Source organism: Lonchura striata, chromosome 15 (genome assembly GCF_046129695.1).
Source record: "Lonchura striata isolate bLonStr1 chromosome 15, bLonStr1.mat, whole genome shotgun sequence".
NCBI classification, from domain to species: domain Eukaryota; kingdom Metazoa; phylum Chordata; class Aves; order Passeriformes; family Estrildidae; genus Lonchura; species Lonchura striata.
In genome coordinates, this window is record NC_134617.1 from 1,683,849 (window position 1) to 1,707,478 (window position 23,630).

General features: G+C 44.3%; 1 protein-coding gene across 4 annotated transcripts in view; it reads left to right on the top strand.

Annotated features, from left to right (window-relative positions):
• CSNK1A1 (casein kinase 1 alpha 1) overlaps nt 1-19,011 on the top strand; it is a 32,317-nt gene extending 13,306 nt beyond the window's left edge. The window contains exons 4-11 of one of the 4 annotated variants that reach the window (XM_021532115.3): nt 495-593; nt 2,988-3,071; nt 5,783-5,922; nt 8,996-9,074; nt 10,057-10,131; nt 11,468-11,574; nt 12,427-12,575; nt 17,495-19,011. In XM_021532115.3, the coding sequence (XP_021387790.1) occupies nt 495-593; nt 2,988-3,071; nt 5,783-5,922; nt 8,996-9,074; nt 10,057-10,131; nt 11,468-11,574; nt 12,427-12,575; nt 17,495-17,502 (741 nt within the window). In that variant the 3' untranslated portion in view covers nt 17,503-19,011. Of the gene's footprint in view, nt 1-494; nt 594-2,987; nt 3,072-5,782; nt 5,923-8,995; nt 9,075-10,056; nt 10,132-11,467; nt 11,575-12,426; nt 12,581-17,494 lie in introns of those variants that run through there. The other 3 variants (XM_021532117.3, XM_021532116.3, XM_021532118.3) reach the window with 3 other exon arrangements.
• The last annotated feature ends 4,619 nt before the right edge of the window (nt 19,012-23,630 follow it).

Below are 23,630 nucleotides of genomic sequence, written 5' to 3' on the forward strand. Positions count from 1 at the left end.
GGCTTTCTCCATGTCTCCAGATATTCTGGGCTCAGGGTAGCCTAGATATGGCACCATGGGCCACCATCGACTTGTAACTTGCTCCATGAAAACTGTTACCTGGAAAAGTGATGTTTGATGAATGAATAACCAGATGAATGAATAACTGGGACAGGGGGAGGGAATGAGCTTTAAAATTGGCTTGTGGTAGCTATAAAACCTTTGAAATAATGAAAAACAATTACTTTTTAATAAGATGCTATAGTTAGAAACATGAACTTCAATATCTGGGAATTACTCAGATATTTAATCTGGCAGGTTCTGACCAAGATTGTGGAATTTTAACATAAAAAGAAAATACTGAGACAGCATTTTAAAAAAATTGTTTTCATTAAGCAAACACATAAACTGAAGTTGCAGAGGAAGGTAACACTAAAAATTCATGCTTTCATTGAAGGTTTATTGAAATGTCTTGCTCTCTTTGAAATCTTACATGTTGCTGATTTTTTTTACAGATGATCAGTAGAATTGAATATGTGCACACAAAGAATTTTATACACAGAGACATTAAACCAGATAACTTCCTAATGGGTATTGGGCGTCATTGTAATAAGGTTAGTCCAAAGCTCTTTGTTTCCAAGCTGCAGAGGGAATGCCTGTGTGATTTGATTCCAGCTGCACAACTTTTGTAAAATCCATTGCTAAAACTGCTATTTTGGATGCTAAACCACAGTTCTTGGGTGTGAGAACTTGGTTTTCTTGGTGTCCACTTGTAAACTCTGTGGATCTCTCTCCCACTCTGGGAGATGCACTTGATTGCAAGATGATTTCTGGACTTGCAACAAGGTTATAAACTAACCCTAGAGAATACTTGACTACTTCTCTCAAGATGTCTGTTGTCATAGCATTTTATTCCTCTATGATAAAGTCAAATCTTACCTTTGGCTTTGGGGCTGACCTCCTAGGATGAAAACAATTTGTGCAACGCGGGAGCTCCTGACCTACCAGTCAGCAGGGCTTTAAACCTTGCAGTGACAGACTGGTAAAGTCTCTTCAACCATCAGAATTGTGGATAAGACCAAGAGCCAACATGCAGATGCCTTTATAAATAAAATAAATTATGCAATTATGTTGATGGAAAACCGTTAAGCTGTAGAATACCTGCTATACAACAAAATTTTTGTCTCAGTTTACTTTGTCGGGGGGGGGGGGGGGGGGAAGCTGAGGGTGGGTGGGGGGTGGGCTGAGGTTGTTACACTTTTTGGGATGGGTAAACATAGTCAGAAGTGCATGTTTCCTGCCTGGAAGGCAACTTTTTAATTTTATTTTTAGTTTTCTTGAGTGAAATATGCTTAATCCTGCAATTTGTATGTCGAGCTCGGGCAGACAGGCAGCATTGGCAATGCATTAAGCATGCTACTGATTAGAAATTAACTTCAGGACAAATGTATGTGATCAAGCTGTTTATTGGAAGCAAGATTCCCACTTATCTTCTCTAGATGCCATCCCAGGATGTCTCATCTGGTTAGGCACTACCAATAATCAAAATGTTTACCTTTGTTTGCCTGTATGAATGCCAACGTCAGGGCCATGAGCATTAGAAGGGGAAAGCTTGGATAATGTGAGATAACAGCTCTTGTCTGAAGAGGTGCAATGCACTGAGTGTTTAGAGACAACCAGTGTTGGAAAAACTTGTAATTCCAGCTGAAAGGCAGTCTTTATGTAATCCTGTTGCTGTTAAACTTTGTTTGTTCCCAAGTTTCATACTTTCCCTCTGTACAGCTCTATTTTTCTCTGCTGTGTTGAGCAGTTTAGGCTCCTTAATTCTCTGGCATGACTCAAAGTAGAACTTGAAAACTTTTATTTTGGTTTTTTCCTAGTTTTAGTTTCTGATTTCCAATTGTTCTTTTTGGGCCATTTTTCTATACTTTTGCACAGTCATGCTAGGTTGGCATTGCTGCACTCCAGTTCATCTTGGTGTGGATTAATGGCCTAGAAATTGCTGCTCTGCTTACTCTAGAAGAGGAACACATTAGATTTGCATCAGCTGAAATCAAAGACAGAGTTGCCTACAAACCATTTGATTTTTTCCCCTTTAGGGAGCCATGCAATGATATGGTGGTAAAGCACTGTGGGCATGGGCTTCACTTATGCTTCAGGGGGTTAGCGAGGTAGTTCCTGACCCAAGTGCAAATTAATAGTTTTACATGAGCAAAATACAAAATGGGTTCCTTCACTTTGGAATCAAGTGTTTTATCTAGGAAACATTTGCCACCGTACAATATTTAATGTTTCTTTTTGTAACCAAGTGTAGTTTTGGGGTTTTTAGAGATGACTCTACACAGTTCAAAGAAAATCAGCCACAAAGACTAGAACAGCATGGTAATCTTGTTCCAGTAGCTTCCTGTCAGTTATATTAAAAAAAAAAAAATTGATTTTTTTCCCCCCAAATTTTAATTTGGTGATTGGGGAGAAATTTTGCTCCCACCTTAAAAGATGAATTTCCAGCTCTGCTAGAAATAAGCCCTGCATGCTTATGAAAGTAAACTTTAAGGTGACTAAATGCCTTCTACCTCTTCCTTACTGAAGATTTACTTTTTCTAAATATCTTACGGGGGAAGGGCAGTTTGTGGAACCAAAGGCTGCTTTTGTAAGCAAAAACTTGAATTTCTTTTTTAATAGAGCCAAATGTCACCATTGCTATCCCTGGTTAAGGCAGTGCCATTTTGAAGCGGCTCACAGTTGAAATTCACCTTGTCCCATCTGTCAAATTTTCTCCTTGGAAAACAAAAAAAATACTACTAGAAATAATCAAAATATGACTCAAAAAAAAAAAAAAAGATGGAAAGATACAGTTTTTTTGAAAAGTACAGTGCTTGGTGGAAGAAGGATGGCATTTGGCTACCCTGTTCTTTCTCGAACGCCTCGGTGTTGCCTGTCTGCGCCGGCCAATGTTGCAATGTAAGCAAGACTGTTTGATGCACTGCCACCCTCTATTGTTTGTTCAGTGTTTAGAATCTCCAGTGGGGAAGAGGAAAAGAAGCATGACTGTTAGTACTTCTCAGGACCCATCTTTCTCAGGATTAAACCAGGTCTGAACTGTCTCCTATTCCAACCTCAACCCCAAATTCATGTGCTTTATTTTTTGTTTTGGTTTTTTTTTTTTTTTTGTTTGGTTTATTTTTTGTTTTTTATTTCGTTTTTCTGGAGAATGTAGACCTTGCAAAAGCACCTCTTATGTTGGCATTATTCAGACATACTTGGCAAACATGTAACATTACTAAGATGTTTCCCTGTGGCGCTTGTTTAAATTGTGGAATTATTTCTAAACTTTGATAGGGCTAAATGTACGTGCTTGATTTCAGGTGCAGGTTTTATTTGTGGTCTTTCCAACTCAAAAGGCAATCTCCTAAAAATGTGGTGAAGGATAGACATGAAATAGTAGAGCTCCTGCTTGCCTTGCTGAAGGTTTCCTGCAGTTCATATGGATGCATGTGGAGAAGTTCTGTTATCACTTCAGCCAGACTCCTCCCCGTGCAGTTCTCCCTTCAAAATAACCCCAAATGTGTAATGAAGACTTAATATTTTCATCCATTGTGCTTAAAACCTGAAATTACTCCAATAAGTTGTGTCTTGGAGAAGCAGGAGCTTATCTTGTAGTGTCTAATGTCATATTTCTGACTCTTGAAGAGAAGATGAATTGCAGAGAGAGGAGCACATTTGCCAGTTGGTAGCAGGACAGCTGGAAATTGCAGAATATGAATCACTGCTCAGGAGCTTGGCCATTGGTCCATGGCTTTCCACAGCAGTCTCCACAGATTAAATCCCAGGCGGATTCCTGCTGTACACAAGCTGACAGGCTTCTGTTGTCTGCTTCTGAAACTTTCTTATCAGAGGCACAGACTTTGATCTACTTCTCTAGCTGCTCTTGGCAAAAATTATGCCCTACTTCTCCAGTTTCCTGCTGATAGTGCAACAAACAGAATGAAGGTGGTGTGAGGTTATCTGGGAACTGGCACTGGGACGTTCTGTGCTCATCCAAATTGGGCTGTGTCTCCCAGCTTAATTCTTTCCAGGAGGGACTCACTCCTTTGCCTTCAACCCATCCACAGGGAAATACAGACTGATCCTGAGCTAGGGAAGAGAGCAAACCTCCCCAGGGAAGCTGCTGCTCAAAAATAATAGCCAGTTACAGGTCTGTGTTGTGGACCAAGTCAGAAAATGAGGGATTGCATTCGAGGTCAGGCTTTGCTTCTAGGAAAGTCACAGCACAGCAGTCACGTAAAGCTTTATACTGTCTGCTTTGGGATTCAATATCAAATATTTCCTGGTAGCTAGGAGCATATCCGTGCTCACTGCCTGTACTGGGTGCAGCACAGCCAAGACCTACACCTTGCTGAGCTGTCTAAGCAGTGGAGTTGATTTAAAAACTTGGGTTTATGTCCCTTGCTCCAAGCATTCTGGGCTTTCAGGATTCTTTCCACCTGAACAGAAATTGTAGCACTGCAGTGCCTTGTGTTTGCACGTAAAACGTGGCAAGACTTCAACCCCAGGTTTTCTGCTCTGACACCAATAGTTTAAGAGGATTTTAACTTTGCTTTTTCCTGTCTAAGCTACTATAGTTGGTAAATCTTCTTGAATCAGAATTCTGAACCGTAGCTACTCTGCAATTCAAAAACTTTCAGTATCTTGTATACTTGATGCAGAGCTGAAATTCCTTGTTCACAGCACTTCCAGTGTGCCAGTGATACCCCCATCCTATTTCAGCATTGGATGTATTTCAGTCTCCAGTTTGACTTTAAAGATACATCTTCAGTTCTGAAGTCAACCTTAAGGTGATACTGAGTTGGTTTTTACTGAGACTTTATCAGACTTTAAATATTTTCTTTCCATGATGTTCTGCTGCCTCCCAAGTTAGTTTTGTAGTGCTGATCAGTCTCTAGGGATTGTATTTCTTTATCCTGTAGCATTAATTCAGTGTTGGAATCAGGATTTGTAGCTTGAAGTCTGAGTGCTAGAATTTGAAAGGTTCTTTATTTACTTCTTTCTGCCTCAGCTTTTTTTGCCAGGTCCTTAAATCTTGCCCAAGAAAGTACAGCCTGGATGACCCTTTGTAGGTGGGCTGGCTGGCAGCACACTGATTACCCCATACTAATTACCACACTCAGGTTGCTAAATACCAAATCATTGGGCAAGCTTGGTTATTAGAAACCCAAATTGGATCCATTCCTTGGCTCCAGCTTCCTGGCTGTGTTAAAACCAGCACGTTTGTCCTGCTGCTGTGGCAGTGTTCTGGGAGCCTTCAAGTGAGCCAAGAACAAGCTGTCTTGTTTGCTGGGGAGGGTTTTGGCCTTGTGCTCTGCAGAATGGCCACTGTTCTTTGGGACAGGAGGTTGCAGGATGTTGCCTCGTGCATTGAGCTGCCCTTCACTCCGTGTGTGTGCCCTGCTCTGGTGCCAGTGGGGTCTGGGATGTGCTTTCACACATCTTCCTCCCTCAGCAGTGCACTGCAGTCATCAGACTGCTGTAGGGATAGAAAATAGTGGTAGAACTAAGCTCCAGAGGCTGAGTAGCACCACCTAATCCATTGCAAGGGATTGAGAAAAGGCTTGAACTAATTCACCATTGAGTTTTTAACTGACTAGTTAAAGCTGGTTGCGCCTCTGCACTGTTACTTTGCTTCTTTTAACTGTAGGCTGTTACATTGTCTGGGTGTCTTAAAAACATAGCTAATGCCTAGTGAAAGAAGTTGGGAATTTGGGGAATTGGCCAGTAATCTAACCTGTTTTCATTTCTCTTGAAGTTATTCCTTATTGACTTTGGTTTGGCCAAAAAGTACCGGGACAACAGGACAAGGCAACACATACCATACAGAGAAGACAAAAATCTCACTGGCACAGCTCGATATGCCAGCATCAATGCACACCTTGGCATTGAGCAGAGGTGAGTGCAACGTTCTGGAAGGGTGCAGGGTGATCTTTGCAAACTTCTGGGGAGTCTGAACTCATTTTGTATGAAAAGTGTATCCATCTCCTTGCAAGTGTCCTTCCTTTTGGCTGCCTGTGCAGGGATAGGGGGGAAAATCCAAGCACCTAATTTGCTTCTTGAAGAGACTGTGTGTCTTGCAGACGTCAAGTGGATGTTCTGCATATTATTTTGGCTTTTTAAAGGCTAAGCCACACTTTGATGTGGGTCTGTCAGAGGCCCTTGACACATAAAATGGTGCACTTTGCTGATGTGTTGGTACCTGTTGGCAGCACTGCTGACTGGCTTGAGAGGCCTTTCTGGAAGCAGAAAGGGTGTTCTAAAGCTGGTGTCTGGCCTGTTTTCTCACTCTCCAACTTAATAAACCATTATTTCTCCTTTTGCCTGCGAGCAAGACTTACATACCTTCAGTCACACGGTATTTTAGTTTCATGTCCATATTTACACGTGTGTGTGGATATATTTATTGGAGCTTTGCTTAATCAACAAACACATTTTTATCTTCTGGATCAAAGGCATTTTCTTCCTACAGAATCCTAGTATTTTCTAGTGGAGAGAGAACTTCAGGTTGTTTGGAAGTATAAGGTATCTATGGGATATCAAGGGATGCCTCTCTTCCTTACATCTGTGCCTAAAAATTGTATTGGATGACTGAAGAGTGTGGCTTTACCTCTCTTGGATAGTTAAAGTTTCCAGGAATGTCTGTGCCTCTGACCTTTGTGTTAACCAAGGTGGAAATGACAGAATTTCTCATGGTCAACTTCAACAGAACATGTAACCCACAAATGATGCTTTAAAATGCTCCATGTTTCATTTTTTACTTTAATTTCCTTAAGGTTCCTTCTGGGTATTTTATTGTCTGTCAGTGCCATTATTTAAGCCAGTTTGGCATGTGGCTCAGGGAGATAATGACAGGTGTCACTTCTGAAATAAATGCATTTCACAGATCCCAAGGAGTTCTGGTAAAGGAGTATCTGTGCTTGCACCTGAGAGTAAAGGAGGGATCTCCAAAGGATGTTGCTTTAGAATTTAGTTGGGCACCAAAAATTGAATTTAGTTGGATTTTACACCATATCTGATGGTAATGGGAATTCTGTTATAATTAGAAATGTAGGTTGGTGCTTGCTAAAAGCTGCTAAACTGTCTAGGTCAAGCTAGCAGTGAAGCAAAGAAGTAATGCATTCCTGTAATCAAGAGAAACCAGTTCTGGAGCTTATGGCAGAATATTTCAACCTCTACTCCTGTACTTTTAACTGTTAGAGAACATGTTTTCCTACAGGTAATGACAGCTATGCTCAAAGAGCTGTTTGCAGTGGTATTTATCTTAATAATGGAGAGCATTGTCCTGTTTTCCAAATCCTGAAAACTACTTTTATCAATATATTGTAAAAATGTACCCATTACAGATTTACAGAACTAAATGTTTCCTACTACAAGATCGTGGCATTTAAACATTGAAACAATGAGCTGGATGGGGGATGGATACTCTTAATCCTTTATTGCCTCTGAATTTACCACTGCCTTCTCAGAAAACATAATTTTATGTCATGGCCCTGTACAGGGCCACTGAATGCTGTTGGTGATTAGAATCTGCAGTTCTAATGGAATTAGCAAGTTTTGCAGACTGGAATCTGTGGGCTCAGTATCATTTTTCAGCCCTTTGTCTGCGGTTTCATGTTGCAGCTGAGATGATCTAAGGGGAGGGAACCAATCCCCTCTTCCCTGGGCACGGCAGAGCTTTTCTGGCCTTGTGCTAAAAGCTTTAGGGAGCCAAGCTGATTTTCCCCTGGGATGGCTTTGCTTTGTTCCCCAAAGGGTCACAGGGCTGGCCCATGAGTGAGGGGGTGCCAGGCTGTTCTGTTCTATTGGCTGGGCTAGAACACAAAAACATCACCAACTCCTTTCTTCTCCTACCAAGATCTGCAGATAGATCAGGTTAGAGCCTGTTCCCACTTCTGGGGAACTGTTTTCCCCCTCACCTTTTTGTGTAATCCTGTTTGCAATTCCACTGTCAGCCTTTTGATCCTTGTTGGGGTAGGAGATGTGGAGTCTGTCCTGCCATCCTGTAAATCCTTTTTTGTGTGAGAGAGCAGCAGCAAAACCCACCAGCTTGTTCCCATAAGGGAGCAGGGAGGAGAAAAAGAAGTTACTTTTTTGCCTCATATTAAATAGATGTCAGCTGCAGAGGGGCAGTTAGAGGAAAAATCGGATTTTACCACAGCTGGGAAGAGGCAACTTTGCCAAGAGGAAAAAAAAAAAAAATCCTGGAGTGTGTTTTCCACTCCAGTGAACTGTGCTGCTCTTGGTGCTCAGGAAAGCTGTGAGCAAAGTACAGTGGTGCTCATGTGGCCAGAGTGGGGCGGTGGAACATGTGCAGGGCAGAAAGCATTTGAAGCCTTATGCATGAGAGTTTGTGCCAGTTCCCAGTGAGGTCTGTGCTGGATCACTTTGGAGTTCTGCTGCCTTGGAACAGGTTTTCATGGGAAGAAGGCAGAGGCACCTCTCAGATTGATTCATAAATATTGCTGCCTTTTAAAGTCAGAGGCAGCTCAGGGGGTTTTGACAGAAGGCAAGGAAGAAAGGAGCAATGCCCCTTAGGGACCAGGTGGTCAGGATTGATGTCAGACTGAGCCAAGGTTCAGGGAAAAATGTGACTGACAAGATGTTACAGCCTTACTGACCTCATTAACCTCATTCTCTCTTACAATGCATTCCATGGTTCCTGCAGGAAAATCTTCAGTTTCTACCCAAGTTACTTAAGAAGGCAGGAAGGACATTTCTTGTTTCTTTTCTTTTCATTTTCCAAAGTTTTTGTTTCCCATATCAGTGTAATTGCAGATGGAAGCTTAGAACACACAATACCTACAGCATATTCCTTGCTTAAAAAATGAATAGGATCTCTTCCTGTCTTAGGGTTCTGTTAGGCTTTATTCCTGAACTATTTTTTTAATTTAAATTACTGAATGCTAACACTGTGGAATAAAGTAAGAAATGCCAGAATTTGTAATTCCTTGTGTTTTTTCTCCTGCAGTCGTCGGGATGACATGGAGTCTCTAGGCTATGTATTGATGTACTTTAACAGAACCAGTCTGCCTTGGCAAGGATTAAAGGTAGGTTATGATGCCTTTTTTTCCCTCCCCCACCCTTTTAATATTTTTTTTTTCATGTTTGGGTAGCATGCTTCTGCCTGTCAGGTGGGTTTGTATAATGTTTAGCCTCAGTTGTACAAAGCAGCTTTTCCCAAAGCTTGATATTTATAGACTGTGGATTCTGCCTCTCACGCAGCAGGCAAAATGTGCATTGTTGGACTTGTCTTAAAATCTATGCTAAACAATAGCTGACATCATCTTTGCCAGTTATTGTCCTGTTGCAGGCTGAGGCCCCTTTGGGAAATAAAAAATAACATTGTTAGTGGCTTTTTGAATTGCTGGAGAGAGCATGGAAATAATCTCTTGCCTGGCAAGTTCAGCCTCAGTGGTATCTTCAGGTTATGGCACAGCTGAATAATTATTAACTGCAGCAGGCTTGTTCAGGATTTCCATGTATGGGAGCCAGCTACAAATGTGGCAGACATTTCTTGTTTCACTTATTCAGACTCCAATGATTGGTTTTCATGTTTTAATTGTTTTTCTTTCTTCGTGTGAGAGTTGTGTAATTCCAATGGTGTTGCAGCTGCACAGTTTCTAAAAAGGCAGCAGCTTGTGGACCACTGGAACTCCTCAGCTGCAAATGAATGTAAAGGGTGCTGAAGCACCAGGCAGCCCTGAATGGGGCACTGAGAGGGAATTAATACAACTTTGGCAAATGTAGCTGCAAGTCTGTTGTGGTTAATGCACAAAAGCAGCAGCTAGACCTACACGAGCTGTGCCATGTGATGGAAGCATTAGACTGCGACAAATGGTATTAAACTGTGGCCAAATCTTAATACCAGATTGACCTTCATTCTCTTTGCAATAAGTGTGTGGGACTTGGAGATTTCACATAAAATACTTAGGGTTGACCAAAGGATTTTTGTCATTTTTTTTTTGCTGCTGTCCTTGTTAATCCAGTGTTGCACAATATCTCTTATATTGTGACCTACATGTTCCACAGGCTGCAACAAAGAAGCAAAAGTATGAAAAGATTAGTGAAAAGAAAATGTCCACTCCTGTTGAGGTTTTGTGTAAGGTAAGAGTTTCCAAATGATGTCACACTGTGAAATGGAAATTCTTTTCTTGTTTGGTTTGTTGTTTGTTGTTTTTTTCCCTAAACTCGAGCCAATATATTAAATAGCCTCACATGGCATTTGCTGCTGAATAATACTGTTTTGGCAGGCACTGGGTGCCTTGTGTTTGGCCACCCAGCAAGACTGGGAATGCGTGTACAGGGCAGCATTTGCTGCTGCTCCTTGGCAAAGTTCATGCCACCATCATTCAGGTCTTGGTGACTGTTGGGTGTGTGAGCTCCCAGCTCTCTTACACGAGGCTTGTTCAGTTTTTCAACATTTACAGTGCAAGTTTGCATCAGAAGTAAATAAGTAACCAAGGTGGAGCTGTCTGGCTTGCCCACATCCACTTTCTGCCTCTCCAGGAGGGTTCATATTGTCTGCCCATACTCAAGTAGTGGATCTAGTGGAATTGGATGCAAGTGATCTTTGTTTTTCCAAGGTTTTCCTTTGAGTCTTAAGATTCCTCTTGCACTGTGGCATCCAAGTGCTTCCTAACAAAGATCCTTGAGAACACAACAGGGCTTGTGCCCTTCAGACAGCAGCACCAAGGATTGCACTTTCCAGTCCTGCACATCTCTATCCTCAGAGTCTGACAGCATCTCCCAAGCTGCTGAACTGTTCATGGAATGGTTTGGGTTGGAAAGGACCTTAAAAATCATCCAGTTCCAACCCCCTGCTGGGGACAGGGACACCCTCCACTAGTCCAGGTTGCTCAGAGCTCCATCCAGTGTGGCCTTGAACTTCCAGGGATGTTACACCCTATGATTTTTTACAGCACTATTCCGTGTGCTATTACGTGTTACAGGCAGGCTTTCATACAGCATTAAATGTTTAAAAATGTAAAGCAGAAAATCTTTGAACAAGTTTTCATAATTTAAGTTTTCACACTTAATGCTTATTAACTGACCTTGTCTCTACAATGTTTAAGCAGATTATCAAGGAAACAAGAATTAATCTCTTACCAGATAATTATCATTATTTGAGAGAGTTAATAAGAACAAGGTTTAATTAGGATGAGTAGTGTGCTTTATAAATAAGTTAAATGTTGAAGGTTCTGGTAGCAGAGAGCTTATGTTTGCAAACCACCCATGAGGTAACAGTTCTGGGGAAGGAATGTGGACCTGTGCAAATCCACATACTGAACTACAGAACACATTAACACTAGGGGCAAAGTGGAATTAATTCATGATCTTCAGCCAGTTTTCCTCTGCTGTTAGAGACAGATGTACCACTTTTTGCCTTTGTTAGAAGGTTTTTGCTGCGAGCCATGGCTTGATTAACACTGTTGATTTCCAGGGGTTCCCTGCAGAATTTGCCATGTATCTGAACTACTGTCGTGGCCTGCGCTTTGAAGAGGCACCAGATTACATGTACCTGAGGCAATTATTCCGTATTCTTTTCAGGTCAGTCTCCAAGTGGAAAAGTACAGAAACTTCTCAGGGATCCAGTTGGGAACTGCTCTGTGGGACTGGCACTGCAGAGAGCAGCTCCTGTGTGTGTGGTATAGGGAGTTCTTCTGGGACTCCCTTTCATTTCAGAGCTTCAAAAGCTGTTTAAAGGACCCGAAAATTATTGTTCAATGTTAAACATAAAGGGAAAAGATTCTCTTGTTTTTGCATTGTGTGATGTGACCACAGGGTTGAGCCCATGCTTCAGGTTCTGTTGCAAGTACCATAAGAAGTTGACCCCTTGGTAGAAGTCTTTGAAGCTTTTTATATTTGGAAATTGGTGCTGGGCCCAGCAGTGGTTCCCAGGAGAGAAATTTCAGTGGAGGAGAATAGTGCTGCTTCATTGAGCTCGTTAGAGCAACTGGAACATAAATTCCACCTTGTGTAGTGAACAGCATCTGTCAAAAGAAGGGCTGGTACTGATCTCTGGAGTCTCCCCTCAGGTTTCTGGAATCCAAAGAATTCCTATTCAGTGATGTACAATACTGCAGTCTTTCCTTGAAATTATATCTATATAAAAAAAAAAAAAATGCTCAGAAGCTGAGTGCAGGCAGTGGGTGAGCTGGGCTGGGAAGGAAGTGCTGCTTCCACAAGCACAGACCTTTGTGTAAGCAATGAGTAAACTCTGCTGGCTGGCATTTGGGCTTGCTGCAAGAATCCCTTTAAGTTAGTAATACTTAGCATTTCTATACCATTCATAATCTCTAAAGCAGCTTAGGGAAGGAGCTATCCCCTAGTTTTGGGATTCCAGGCAGGGCTTGGTGTTAGCTCGGGTGTGTTACAGCAGAACATCTCCCTCTCTTGCAGGACCTTGAACCACCAGTATGACTACACATTCGACTGGACAATGTTAAAGCAGAAAGCAGCACAGCAGGCAGCCTCTTCCAGTGGGCAGGGGCAGCAGGCCCAAACCCCCACAGGCAAGCAAACTGACAAATCCAAGAGTAACATGAAAGGTTAGTAGCCAAGAACCAAGTGACGTTACAGGAAAAACAAAAATTCCACGAATTTGGACAACGGCGGCAATTTCAAGTGTTAGATCAAGGAGGTGGTTTAAAAACTACATTTGGCTCTTAAATTCAAAAGCAAAACCAAAAGACGTCCTTGGAGAATTTGACTACTAACTTTATACCAAAATGTCCTTGTTATTCATATCATTTCTTCTGGGGATATTGGGTCATTTTTAACCACTGCATCTTTTGCTCCCGCATTAACCACTTTCCAAAAACAAGAAACTGACTTGGTGTTGGGAATGTGACATTTTTATTTATTTTGATTTATATATATACATATATATGTCCTTATATATGTATAAATATATAATGCAATCCAAAATCCTAGACCTAACACTTTTTAAGGGATAATTCTCATTGACCGGGCAAGGATCTAGAGACTTTGGGTTCTGCTCTGTGGCAGCTGGTACAGTGCTGTGGGTTTGCTTCTGTTCTGTATGCCTCCAACACTGGGAACAGAAAATTGTGACTGCTCTGGCTTCCTCCAGTGGGTTTACATTGAGACATTTGGTCCAGAGTACCAGGAAGGGACCAGTGAGCTCAAAATGCCTTGTCTAAATCAAGCAGTAACCCCAGACTGCTGTGGACTGCCAACTCACAATTTTCTGAACTATCTGGGTGCTCTGGGGTGGGGCTTCAGGTTTCCTGATGACTTTTTGATGGTTCTGGGTTATGGTTTCAAAGGGAAATGTTGTGACATGTTCAAATGTAATTGTGTAATAACTGAAAACTGAATTTGAAGAGACACATCAGTTTTTTTTTTCCACGTGGTCTAGAAGCTTTTAAAATATTTTTTCTGTGTGTGTGATGCAAATGTGCTGGTGTGAGTCTGGTAAGTCCCTAGGATGAAACTGCCACATTTGTGCATTTTTGAGGCAGTCCTGCCATGAAACCAATTCCTGCAGCTGAGCTGTGGATAAAATTGAAACTAATGAGATTGTGTGACTGAAAATAGAGAAACAAGGTTTAAATTCTGTACTGGGGCATTGCTGCTCTTCAGTACCTCTTGTCTGTCATTTTTATATGTATAAAATTACATACTTGCTAACATGACAGTCCTGGAAATCAAAGAAATGCAGAAGTGTTTGCAATAAACTTAAACATTGTTCTTCACGTATTGTGGCAGCATTCAAACATTACCAAGTGTCTTTAGTCAAAATAGCTATCAAAAAAACACATTTTGTTCAGAAGAAATGAGGTATTGAAACACCTGGTGCTTTTCCCAAGATTGAAGTGGTTCTTGAAAAAAGAAACAAAACTCAGAGATGCCATTTTTGGCATAGAGTGGCTGGATCTGATAGGGTGGAAACCAGTTCCTGCAGCTGCAACACCAGTAGCAGACTGGGTGATTAAGCACCTGGGCATGGATTGCTTCCTGAAATAGAGAAACTCTGACTGAATTCAGAACCCAGCCCTGTTTGGGGTGTGGAGAGGTTGGCTGTTCAAGCAGGAGAAGATAATTGGAGCAAAAATGCACATTCTTCACAACAGCTCACACTCAAAGTGAAGGCTTTGCAGGAGGTGATGATCTCTAAGTGGAACCTGTCCTGAAAATCAAGTTGTGAGCTGCTGAAACGCACTTTTGCTGAAGTGTTCTGAGGTTTAATGTGCTGCTCTCCTGGCTCAGACAGTCTCTGCCCGAATGCTGTGTGTGAAGAAAGAAAAGGTCATTAAAGTGATTATCTGCCTGCACCTTGAAGTGATGCTTCAGTGCCAGGGAGCAGAGCTGAGCTCACTGCCAGGGATGAGCAGGGAAGCTTTGCCATGGAGCCTTAGATAATTTCTATTCACTGATTTACATTCCTTATCACACTGTCCTTTGGGAGAGACCCCTTGCTACAGCTAAGATGAAATTCCTGGGGTTTCAGCACAGTTTTGTTAGGATTTTTTGGGGAATGACTCTCTTCTTCCCTCCCCATCGAGAAAGGACCTTTGGATTGATCAAGCTGTAATGTCAGCAGAGCATTAAAGAAGTGCTTGGCAAACACCTGAAGACTTCAGAGGCTTCATCTCTTCATCAAAGTAAAGATTTCCAGAGTCCTAAAATCCTACATGTCTTTTTGTGGGGAATTCTGCCTGTTAATGAAGATTTTTTTGAACCCAGCTAAGCTGAAGGAGGAGCCTGTGTGCCTTGGATGCTCTGTCACACTGGAGAGGATGAAATACCCGATTATTTTTTCTGGAGTTCAGTTAAATTCTTCTGTAGTTGCTGTAGCAAAGCCTGTGTGGAAGCGGCTTAAAACGCTTCCAGGTATCAAATGTTAACTCTGTGGTAACTCTATCCATTGAACAGGAGTCCTGCAAATAGCAATGTACAGGTGCAGTTATTTGTAAAGTGCTGTGAAGATCTGCATCTGGGCAGGGTGGGCCAGAGGAGGACAGACTCAGATTGTTTGCCCAATGTGCTCATTAACAGATATTAATGGCTTCCTTAACTCAGATACATGCTAAATCATCAGTGAATCCTAGAATTTATCCAGCCTAAATACTCTGCTTGGTTCCAGAATAACCTGTTCTGTCCATGGCCTTTTTTCTCTCCAGTTGTTTTTTTTTTCCCTGCCCCTCTCTGGAACTGTGTGCAGTGTCTTTTGTAACAGCCAGATCAGCTGGTTTGGAACTTGGAGAGGTGAGCTGTTCCAGCAGACAGAGCTCTGCTGACTCGGGCAAGTTGTGCTGCCTCTCTTTTGCCAGAGCAGCAGTTGTTCAGGTGTGATTTGTAACTGTGCTTACACTCAGCTTCCCTCAGTCATAAAAGTGACTCAAGCAGTCAATCTGCAGGATAAAGTTTACCAGGTCCATTTGGGAGAGGTGTTTTTAACTCCTGGCAGTGGGGATTCTGTGAGGCTGTCAGCAGGTCCAGTAATATTTGCTGGATGCCTGTGGTGGTGGCAGCATTGCTCAGAACAAACTGAGACTTCTCTGCTTGAGAAATAGAATTATTGACACCTGAATCCTTCTCACTTGCTTGTCTGGAGGAATGGAGAATACACAACGTTGGAGCATTTCAAACTGAGGAGGTTTTTAGGGAACTACATTGCAGTTGCTGCTCCCCTGTCAATCAGATCTTCAGCCATGGAAATAATAAAGCAATTTGAGGATCCCTCACATAGCACAGAGATTTTCAGAGGTTTGGGTAACACCTCAGAGGGACAAGGAGTGATGATTTGGCCCTGTATGGAGTGAAGATCTGTGGAAGAGATGCCACCATGAGCTCTCCAGCATGTTCCTCATGCCAGCAGTGCTCTGTGTGCTCTGAGAATCTCCATCTCGTCTGACAGATGTGGTTGGGCTGTGTCTTTACAGGTCTTTGCAGAGACATCTTGAGTAGAATCCAGTTCCTTGTTGCTCTCTGTAGCTGGACATTCTTCTGCCCAAATTACCTTGGGTTTGAGGAGTTCTAATAGCAGCAGATCATTTGGTAGGATGTCCTTTGTCCTCAGGGTCAGGCTTCAATTTCTTGTGAAATATTCAGACTTTTGAAGCAATGAGTTGATCTGTTTCTTTCCACACTCTCCTTTGTTGACTTTGTTTTGGCTGCTTTGATGGAGAAAGTGGTTCAAAAGATGAATCAGTGTTCTCTGAACACACTAAATGGAAAAACAGCATAATTTTTGGTTGTGTGCATTAAGTAAGGATTAGGGAACTCGGGAGTCTCAGGGCTTTCTGTGGGAATTTGCACTCAAGTGGGAGTGGCTGTCTTGATTCTGGCGCAGGATTTTTTTTTTTTAATATGACCAGTGCTGGATAAAGAATTATCCCTCAGTGCATTACACTGGGTTTGAAACGAGTTATTAAACCTCTTTGAAATTACCTGTAGCTAGTTCTGGAAGAGTTAAAGCCATTTCCTGGGTGCTCTCCAGATACATTTTGGACAGAACGTGAGACCAGTAAGACTTGTTTGCACTTGCTTCTCTCTGGATGACAGCACAAGCTATAGCTGAGGTCAGCTCTGTCTGTATTTCACTGAGAAGAGATTTCTGTTGCAAAAACTCGGAGTTGTTGATGTGAGGAACTCGCCCATGGCCAGAACCATCCTGTCTGGAGAGCATCCAGAACGGAAACTCGCTTGGCAGGGCCATCTTGGGTTGAGGCTGCTGTTCCTCTGTAGAGCACAGCCCTGCCACCTGAGTCACCAGAAAGCAGCACAGAGGGAGGACTGGCTTAGCCTGCAGCTCCTGCTTCATGGAGATCTGTGTGTATTCCTGTCCTCTCCCTGTCCCCCAGTGTCCTCTGGAATTGGGAACATGAAAAGAACTGCTGCGTGTGCACCGCCTCCCCTGCCCTGTGTGTCAGCACTGGTCCTTGCAAAGGCTGAGGTGTGTGTGCTGCTTCTCCAGGCAGTGTCACAGCTCCTGCCTTGCTGTGGCTGCCCAGAGTGCTGCTGTGGCTTTGTGGTGGCAGCAGTTACTGGGAGCTGAGTGATCCCTGCCTGCCTGGCCGTGTGACACTGCCGTGCTGCGTCTGGAGAGCGCCCGCAGTCAGATGACAGCTTGACATTCAGGGGTTATAAACATGAGCCACTGCAGACGAGTAGAAAACAATCCTATGAAATTACATCCTGTTTCCTAGTGGCAATAACACAGCTTGTTTTCAAAGTGCTGGGCTGAATTCCTGCTGGAGCAATGTGCATCCAGCTGCTGCACTCAGCCCGTTGCCCAGCGCAGCAGTAGGTGTGAGTGAGAGGTGTGTGAGCTCCAGTGCTGGTTACCTTTGGAGATGGACACCAGGAACTCTGCAATTCCCAGGTGGAGCAGCATTTTCCCCTTTGAATGACCATAACTGCTGTTCAGTTTTCCTCCTGTGAATGCTGTTGCTCCTTTCCATCCCGTATCAGTAAGTTTGCCCTTGTGTTTATCTTGCAGGTTTCTGAGCATGACGAGGATGGGACAAAGCAGAGCAGATCGGAGCAGGACTTGTCACTCCCCAAATCCTAGAAATTTTAGTTGATACACTTGCCAGTGGCTGTGGGCAACCATTTCCTTGGTGTAAAGAACTTAATATCAGTATAAACTGGCTCTGGGCAGTGTCAGTGATGCTGCACTTTGAGTTGTAGCAGCTGTAATTGTGAATATTACTGAGATAGTGAAACATGGTGTCCAGTTTTCTATTGCATTTTTTTCAAGTGGAAAAGTTAACTAATGGTTGACACACAAGTGGAGAAAATTGTGCATATGCCAAGTTTTGTTACCTTTTTACTTTGAACTACACTGCTTATGAGATCTCATTGTTTTGGAAGAATGGCATGAACAGTCTTCAGCAACAGTTGTGATAATTGTAAATGCTCACAATTGTGCACTCTTTTCTGGTTATTCCTCCCTGGGTTTTGAAAGTTGTACACTTAAAACATTCTTAAAGTTGTTGGCTTCTATGTGCAACATACCAAGCCAGCTGACATGGTAGTAACCAAAGATTCCAGTTTTTAAGCATATGAAAGACTCTGCCTGCTTACCTGTGCTAGAAATAACAGCATCTAAAGTGAAGACTTAAGAGAAACTTAGCGACTACTAGATAATCTTTAGGACTCTGCATTAACTCTATAATGTTCTTGGTATAAAAGGAAAAACAGCATATTTGTCACGAAATTTAGTTAACATCTTACAACTGAACCTGTATGTAAGTTGCTTAGATAAATGTAATCACTGTAAACATCTATATGATCTGGGATTTTGTTTTTATTTTGAAGCGGGAGCTTTTTTGTTTACAAGTTCATTAAAAACTAAAAACTGTTTCTGTAAGGAAATGAGATTTTTTTAATTTGCCTTGTTAATTCAGTTTAAGAAATTTACATTACCCTGTTTTTAAACCAACTTTAAGGCCATTTGTTAAGCAAAAGAAGTCATATTTCTTTCTAAATCATTTTAGATTTAGTGTTGTAACTCTTCCTCATTTTGTTTTTAAATAAATTTTGTATTTTTTCCTTGAGGGGGAAGGGGCAGTCTTGCATTTTTATAACCTCTTGTTTGAGACCAGCCCTCTACAATAAGATTGGAATTTTTAAAAACGAAATGGCATCTTTTGCAGACCCAGGATTGGCAGCCTCCGAGCATTGCCATGTCCTGCCTCGGCTGGACTGACTTGTGATTGCTGCTTTGGACAAAAAATTGGAATGCTTTGAAAAAAAATTTGGATGGTTTGAAACCAAGGCATTTTCTTTCAAGTTCTTGTGAAGTGGATATGACCAGATTTCCTCTTGTTCTTGGGGGCAGCCTCGCACCATGCAGAGTTCACATTGGTTACTGCCCCAGGCTGTCTTCCTTCTCACTCCTATTCTAGCCCAGCTGAAAGAACGAAATACTTTTATTGCTGGTAATTCTTTAACAGTGTAATTTATTCCTTTATAGCATGTCAGAATAAATTAAAAAAAAAAAATGTCTGAAAATGCTGCCAGATGGCTATTGTGTAAATCTTGTCTGTATGTTTGCTTTCTAGACAGTTTTCATGCATGGAGCAGAGTTCCCGCTCACAGTTCATCTTTTTTACTGTTGGAAAAGATCTTTCTTTCCTTTTGAAAATAATTTCCTCAGGATCATAAGACGCTGCGCGCTCCTGGAATGGTGATGATGTGGATCAAGGCTCCTTTGTACTCTGTCCAAGAAGGGTCTGCCCTGAGATGTTAAACTTTAGGTGGAGAACGCTGTGTGCTAATCATAATAAATAATAAACGCTGGGCTAGCTAATCAGGCAGGCAGGGCTGGGCTGCAGAGATAGCAGCTCACACTGGGAGCTCCTGAGGCACAGCAGGCTCTGCTGCCCGCCAGCTACAGCAAGGAATGGAGCTCATTCTCCTGGCCAGGATGCTTTAACAAACTCTGAGTATTGCCCCATCCAAATAAGGATGGTTTTCAAGCAATGCCTCCTGTGAAAACCAGGCTGTTTGTAGGAACTGGTATCTAGAGCACTGTGAGATGTCCTTATCCATGATTTCTGCTGTCTAGGCAACGTGTCTGACAACACACGTTGGCAGGAGGGGAGGAAGCATCAATGAAATGCCTCCTTGGCAGCTGTTCTTGGAGAGGCTGCTCGGAATTGTCGTGGCATCGCTTTTCATGCTCTGACATGAGATACTTGCTGAAAAGTTGGAGAAAATAATTTGGTTTCAGGAGAATAAATTATTTTCTCCGTCTGTTGAATTTGCTCGTGACTTTGAGGGGGGTTTTGGAAACAGAGCTGCTCTTGATGAGCTCTGCAAGGGAGAGTAAATAAATGTAGGGTGTCAAAATGCATTGGTTTGTAGTTTGGGGAGCTGCAAGGGCTGTGGAGGAGCCTGGAGCTCAGCCAGCCTTGCAGATGTGTGGGAACAGAATTTGTTTCTGCACAGGAGCGTGGGCCAAGTGTTTTGCATCGCCAGCTTGTGCCAGATGTGCTGGCCAGGGCACGAGATGCCCACCTTCCTTAAACAGGCACCAAACACCCGTTTGCTGCGTGTTCTCCTTGGTTTGTAACAAAGACTACAGCCTGAAGGATTAAAACTCTGGATCCTGACTTCTGCTGGCACCTCTGCAAACGTTTTTGTGTGGAAAGAGATTCACCTGCCGAGTCAAAACTTCTGCAAGCAGTCCGGGCCCTTGAGAAGGAACCAGCATTTGGACAAGAGGCTCTAAAGCTCAAGACCTGCAGCCTCGTGCTCCCTGGAAAGTGCCAGAATTTGGGTAATGACATTAGGCTGTGACAACAGCTCCTTAGTCATCTCACTAAGCTGCGTCCAGGCTCTCAAAGCAATTTATTAAACCTTAGAACGACTCCGAGAGGCTTCCCAAGGCCACCTTTTAAAGGATTGCTTAATTGGGAGTACGGAGTGCTCATGTGCAGAGTCCTGCTTCATTATTTTTAACCTATTTAAGCCATTCCTTGTTAGAAGCAGTTGAGAGCCTCTTTCTCTTCTCCTGGAAAGGCTCTGAGGAGAGACAGCTCTGGCTCCCAGTTCTGCCAGCGTCACTCCTTGGCTGCTCCCCTGCGTGGTGTTGGTAACAAGTGACAAACACAACCCCTGGCTGTGTTAAAAACTCTTGATGTGCCTGGTAGGTCTGGAGCCTGTCCAGCATGTGCCACACTTTGGTTTTTTTTTTCCCTCCCTGATTTCTATGCAGTTGTGTCTCTCCGGGGGTTATTTTTCAAGCTCAAGCTTTGCCTCGCTGTTGCAGTGTTGTGCCTGTTCTCTCTTGGCTTTTTTAGGTGTTTTTTTTTCTTTTGCTTTGTGCTGGGGTTTTCCTGTACTGAGGTGCCTCAGTCCAGCCCCACTGCCCTGGCCAGGAGCTTGGGCTGGGGCTGGCTGCCTCCCTGCAGTTCCTCCCGTGTGGAATCTTTGCCATCCCAACTTGACTTTTTGCACGAGGCTTTAATTCCCCTTGACGGCGTTCTCCAATTTAGAAGATTGGTTGCTTAGCCAGCTCCATCAGCCCCATCTGCTCCTGCCTTAATTGCAGTGAAATCATCATGATTTCATACCAGCTTGATGTCATAGCACACGGTGAGCATGGCAGGCTGCAGACGGAGAGGAAAGCGGAGAGAGGAGGAGCTGCCTGGCCCTGGTGCCTCTGGAAGGATGGCACAGAGCAAATGCCCTCCCTGCTCACAGTGAAGGACTGTCCCTGGCTGTTGTCATGTGGAAATGGCTCTTGAATGTGACCCTCCTTAGAGCCAGGAGCAGCAGGAATGGAGAAGGGTGGGAGGAATCGAGCTGGGGCACAGCTGCAGTGATGAACCTTCCAAGCACGCCCAGGTCTCTGTCCCTCTCTAATGTACCACAGCGAGCTCAGCTGCTCGCTGAGCTCTGCAAAGCTCCGTGCTAAAGGTGTAAAATCCGTTCCTCCGAGATGCTAATGTGACTTTTTACTGAGAGATGATCTTCCGTGTGGCTGTGGGTAGTGCTGGATTTCGGTAGCTGGAAATCGGGAGGAGCCAGGGAATAGTCTCACAGCAGACTCGGGTTGTTTGGGTTTTCAGATATTTGTGTTGATAAGTTACTGAAGGTTGATGTAGCTCCTTCCTCAGGGAAAAACTTGGTGTTTTGGTTTCAGGGACTGCTCCTGGAAGTACCTGAGCACGCTCAGCCCTCCCCGTTCTGCCTGCCTTGTGTTCCTGTTGATAATGTGGGTTGTTTTCTGTAAACACAGCTGATTAACTGCATTTCTTTCCCCCTCTGAGTTTGTAGGAAGGCATGGATGTGCCTGGCTGGAGGAGAAGCTCTTCCAGAGCTGTGTGTGCACCTCTGGTGTCCCAGGAGCTCCGAGGCTCCTGCTGCTCCCTGTCCCCACCCTGGCAATGACACCGAGCCAAGGCTGTTTTGCAGGTGGCAGACTTTGAACTTGTTTTGAATGGAAGCAATTTGAGCTGCTCAGGAGGCTTTGAAGGAGCGTGCATGTTGTCCTACAGGGTGGACTGGCTTGTGAGCTTCCCTGCTGCTCCCAGAGCCCCTACGTGCCTGATAAATTCAGCCTTCATTTTACAGCCCTGTAAATGCCCAGGGCAAGAGCCTGACTTGGCAAAATCCTGTGCCTGGCAGAGGTGCGGCAGGGAATTTGTGTGACTCAGCTTCGTGGGACTTCATGAGCCACCAGAGCAGGGCCACGAGGACCAGATCCTCCCTGGGCCTTCCTCATACCTGGGGTGGGTCCCTCGTGCTCTGTGCTCCGAGCAGGGCACTGGGACTTTTCCAAAGGAGACCATCGTGGGTTTAACTGGGAATCTGCAGGGCTGAGCTTGCCCTGCTGTGTCTGGTTCTCCTGAGCTGCTGCACTTCCTTCTCACAGGGTTTTAACTCAGCACTGTGGATGAATTCAAGATTCTTGAGCCCGTTTCTGGTGACTGCAAGGATTTGACAAATCCAAGTGGGCACAGAGGGCACCAGGACCAGCCTGGGGCTGGCAGCTGGCTCTGCTTGAGCAGCCAGACCAAGCTGGGTGGCCTCTGCTGATGGCATCTGCCAGATCCTCGCCTGGTGGGAGCCATGGGCAGGGCTTTGCCCTGATGGGGCACGGAGGAGCAGGGATTGTTTCCCTGCCTTGGCAGCTACAGTCAGGCAGTGGGGGAGGAGAGCAGGGAGGTGAAGGCAGAAACTGGTGCAAGTCCTTTGAGCTGAGAAAAATCACTTAGGCAGCAAATAGAATCCTTCTCATGTGCCGACAATTTCCCCCAGGCACCGCCCTGCCTCGTGCTGAGCTCTGGCTTCCTCCTCCTCCTCCTCCTCCTCCTCCTCCTCCTCCTCTCTGGCTGGAGTTGGGCCAGGGCTGTTTGTGCCACTGGCTCGGGGTCACCCAGGCGGGCAGAGCCTGTGGACAGCTCCAGGAGGGTGGGCACGGTGGGTGGGTGTTAGTGCCCCTTCATGGTGCCACTCCTGCTCCATGGAGCAGCAGACAGAGCCAGAAATCCCTGCTGACACACCCTGGCAGCACCTGCCTTCCTTCCCAGGCCCCTGCATTTGGGGAGGGAAGGTGAGGAACAGGCTGTGCCCATTCTTTGTGTCCCAGGCCCCCTTTTATTTGGAACAGGCTGTGCCCATTCTTTGTGTCCCAGGCCCCTTTCTTTGGGGAGGGAAGGTGAGGAACAGGCTGTGCCCATTCTTTGTGTCCCAGGCCCCCTTTTATTGGGGAGGGAAGGTGAGGAACAGGCTGTGCCCATTCTTTGTGTCCCAGGCCCCCTTTTATTTCGAACAGGCTGTGCCCATTCTTTGTGTCCCAGGCCCCCTTTTTTGGGATCAGGCTGTGCCTATTCTTTGCTTCCCAGGTCCCCTTTCTTTGGGGAGGGAAGGTGAGGAACAGGCTGTGCCCATTCCTCCCCTGGGCTGCCCAGGGGGTGTTTGCTGCTGGTTTTTTTGGATGGCTCAGTGCTCTTCGTGCCTGGGCAGCTGGGGAGGGCTGCTCACCCTGCCCGAGCTGCGTCCCTGGGAAGGTGGAGCTGTGCTGACGCCGTTCCCAGCCTGAAGCTGCTCACAAATCCCATAAACTGATTATGGGTGTTAAGTCCCTGCTCAGTGACCTTTCTCCCTCTCACTGACAGCTT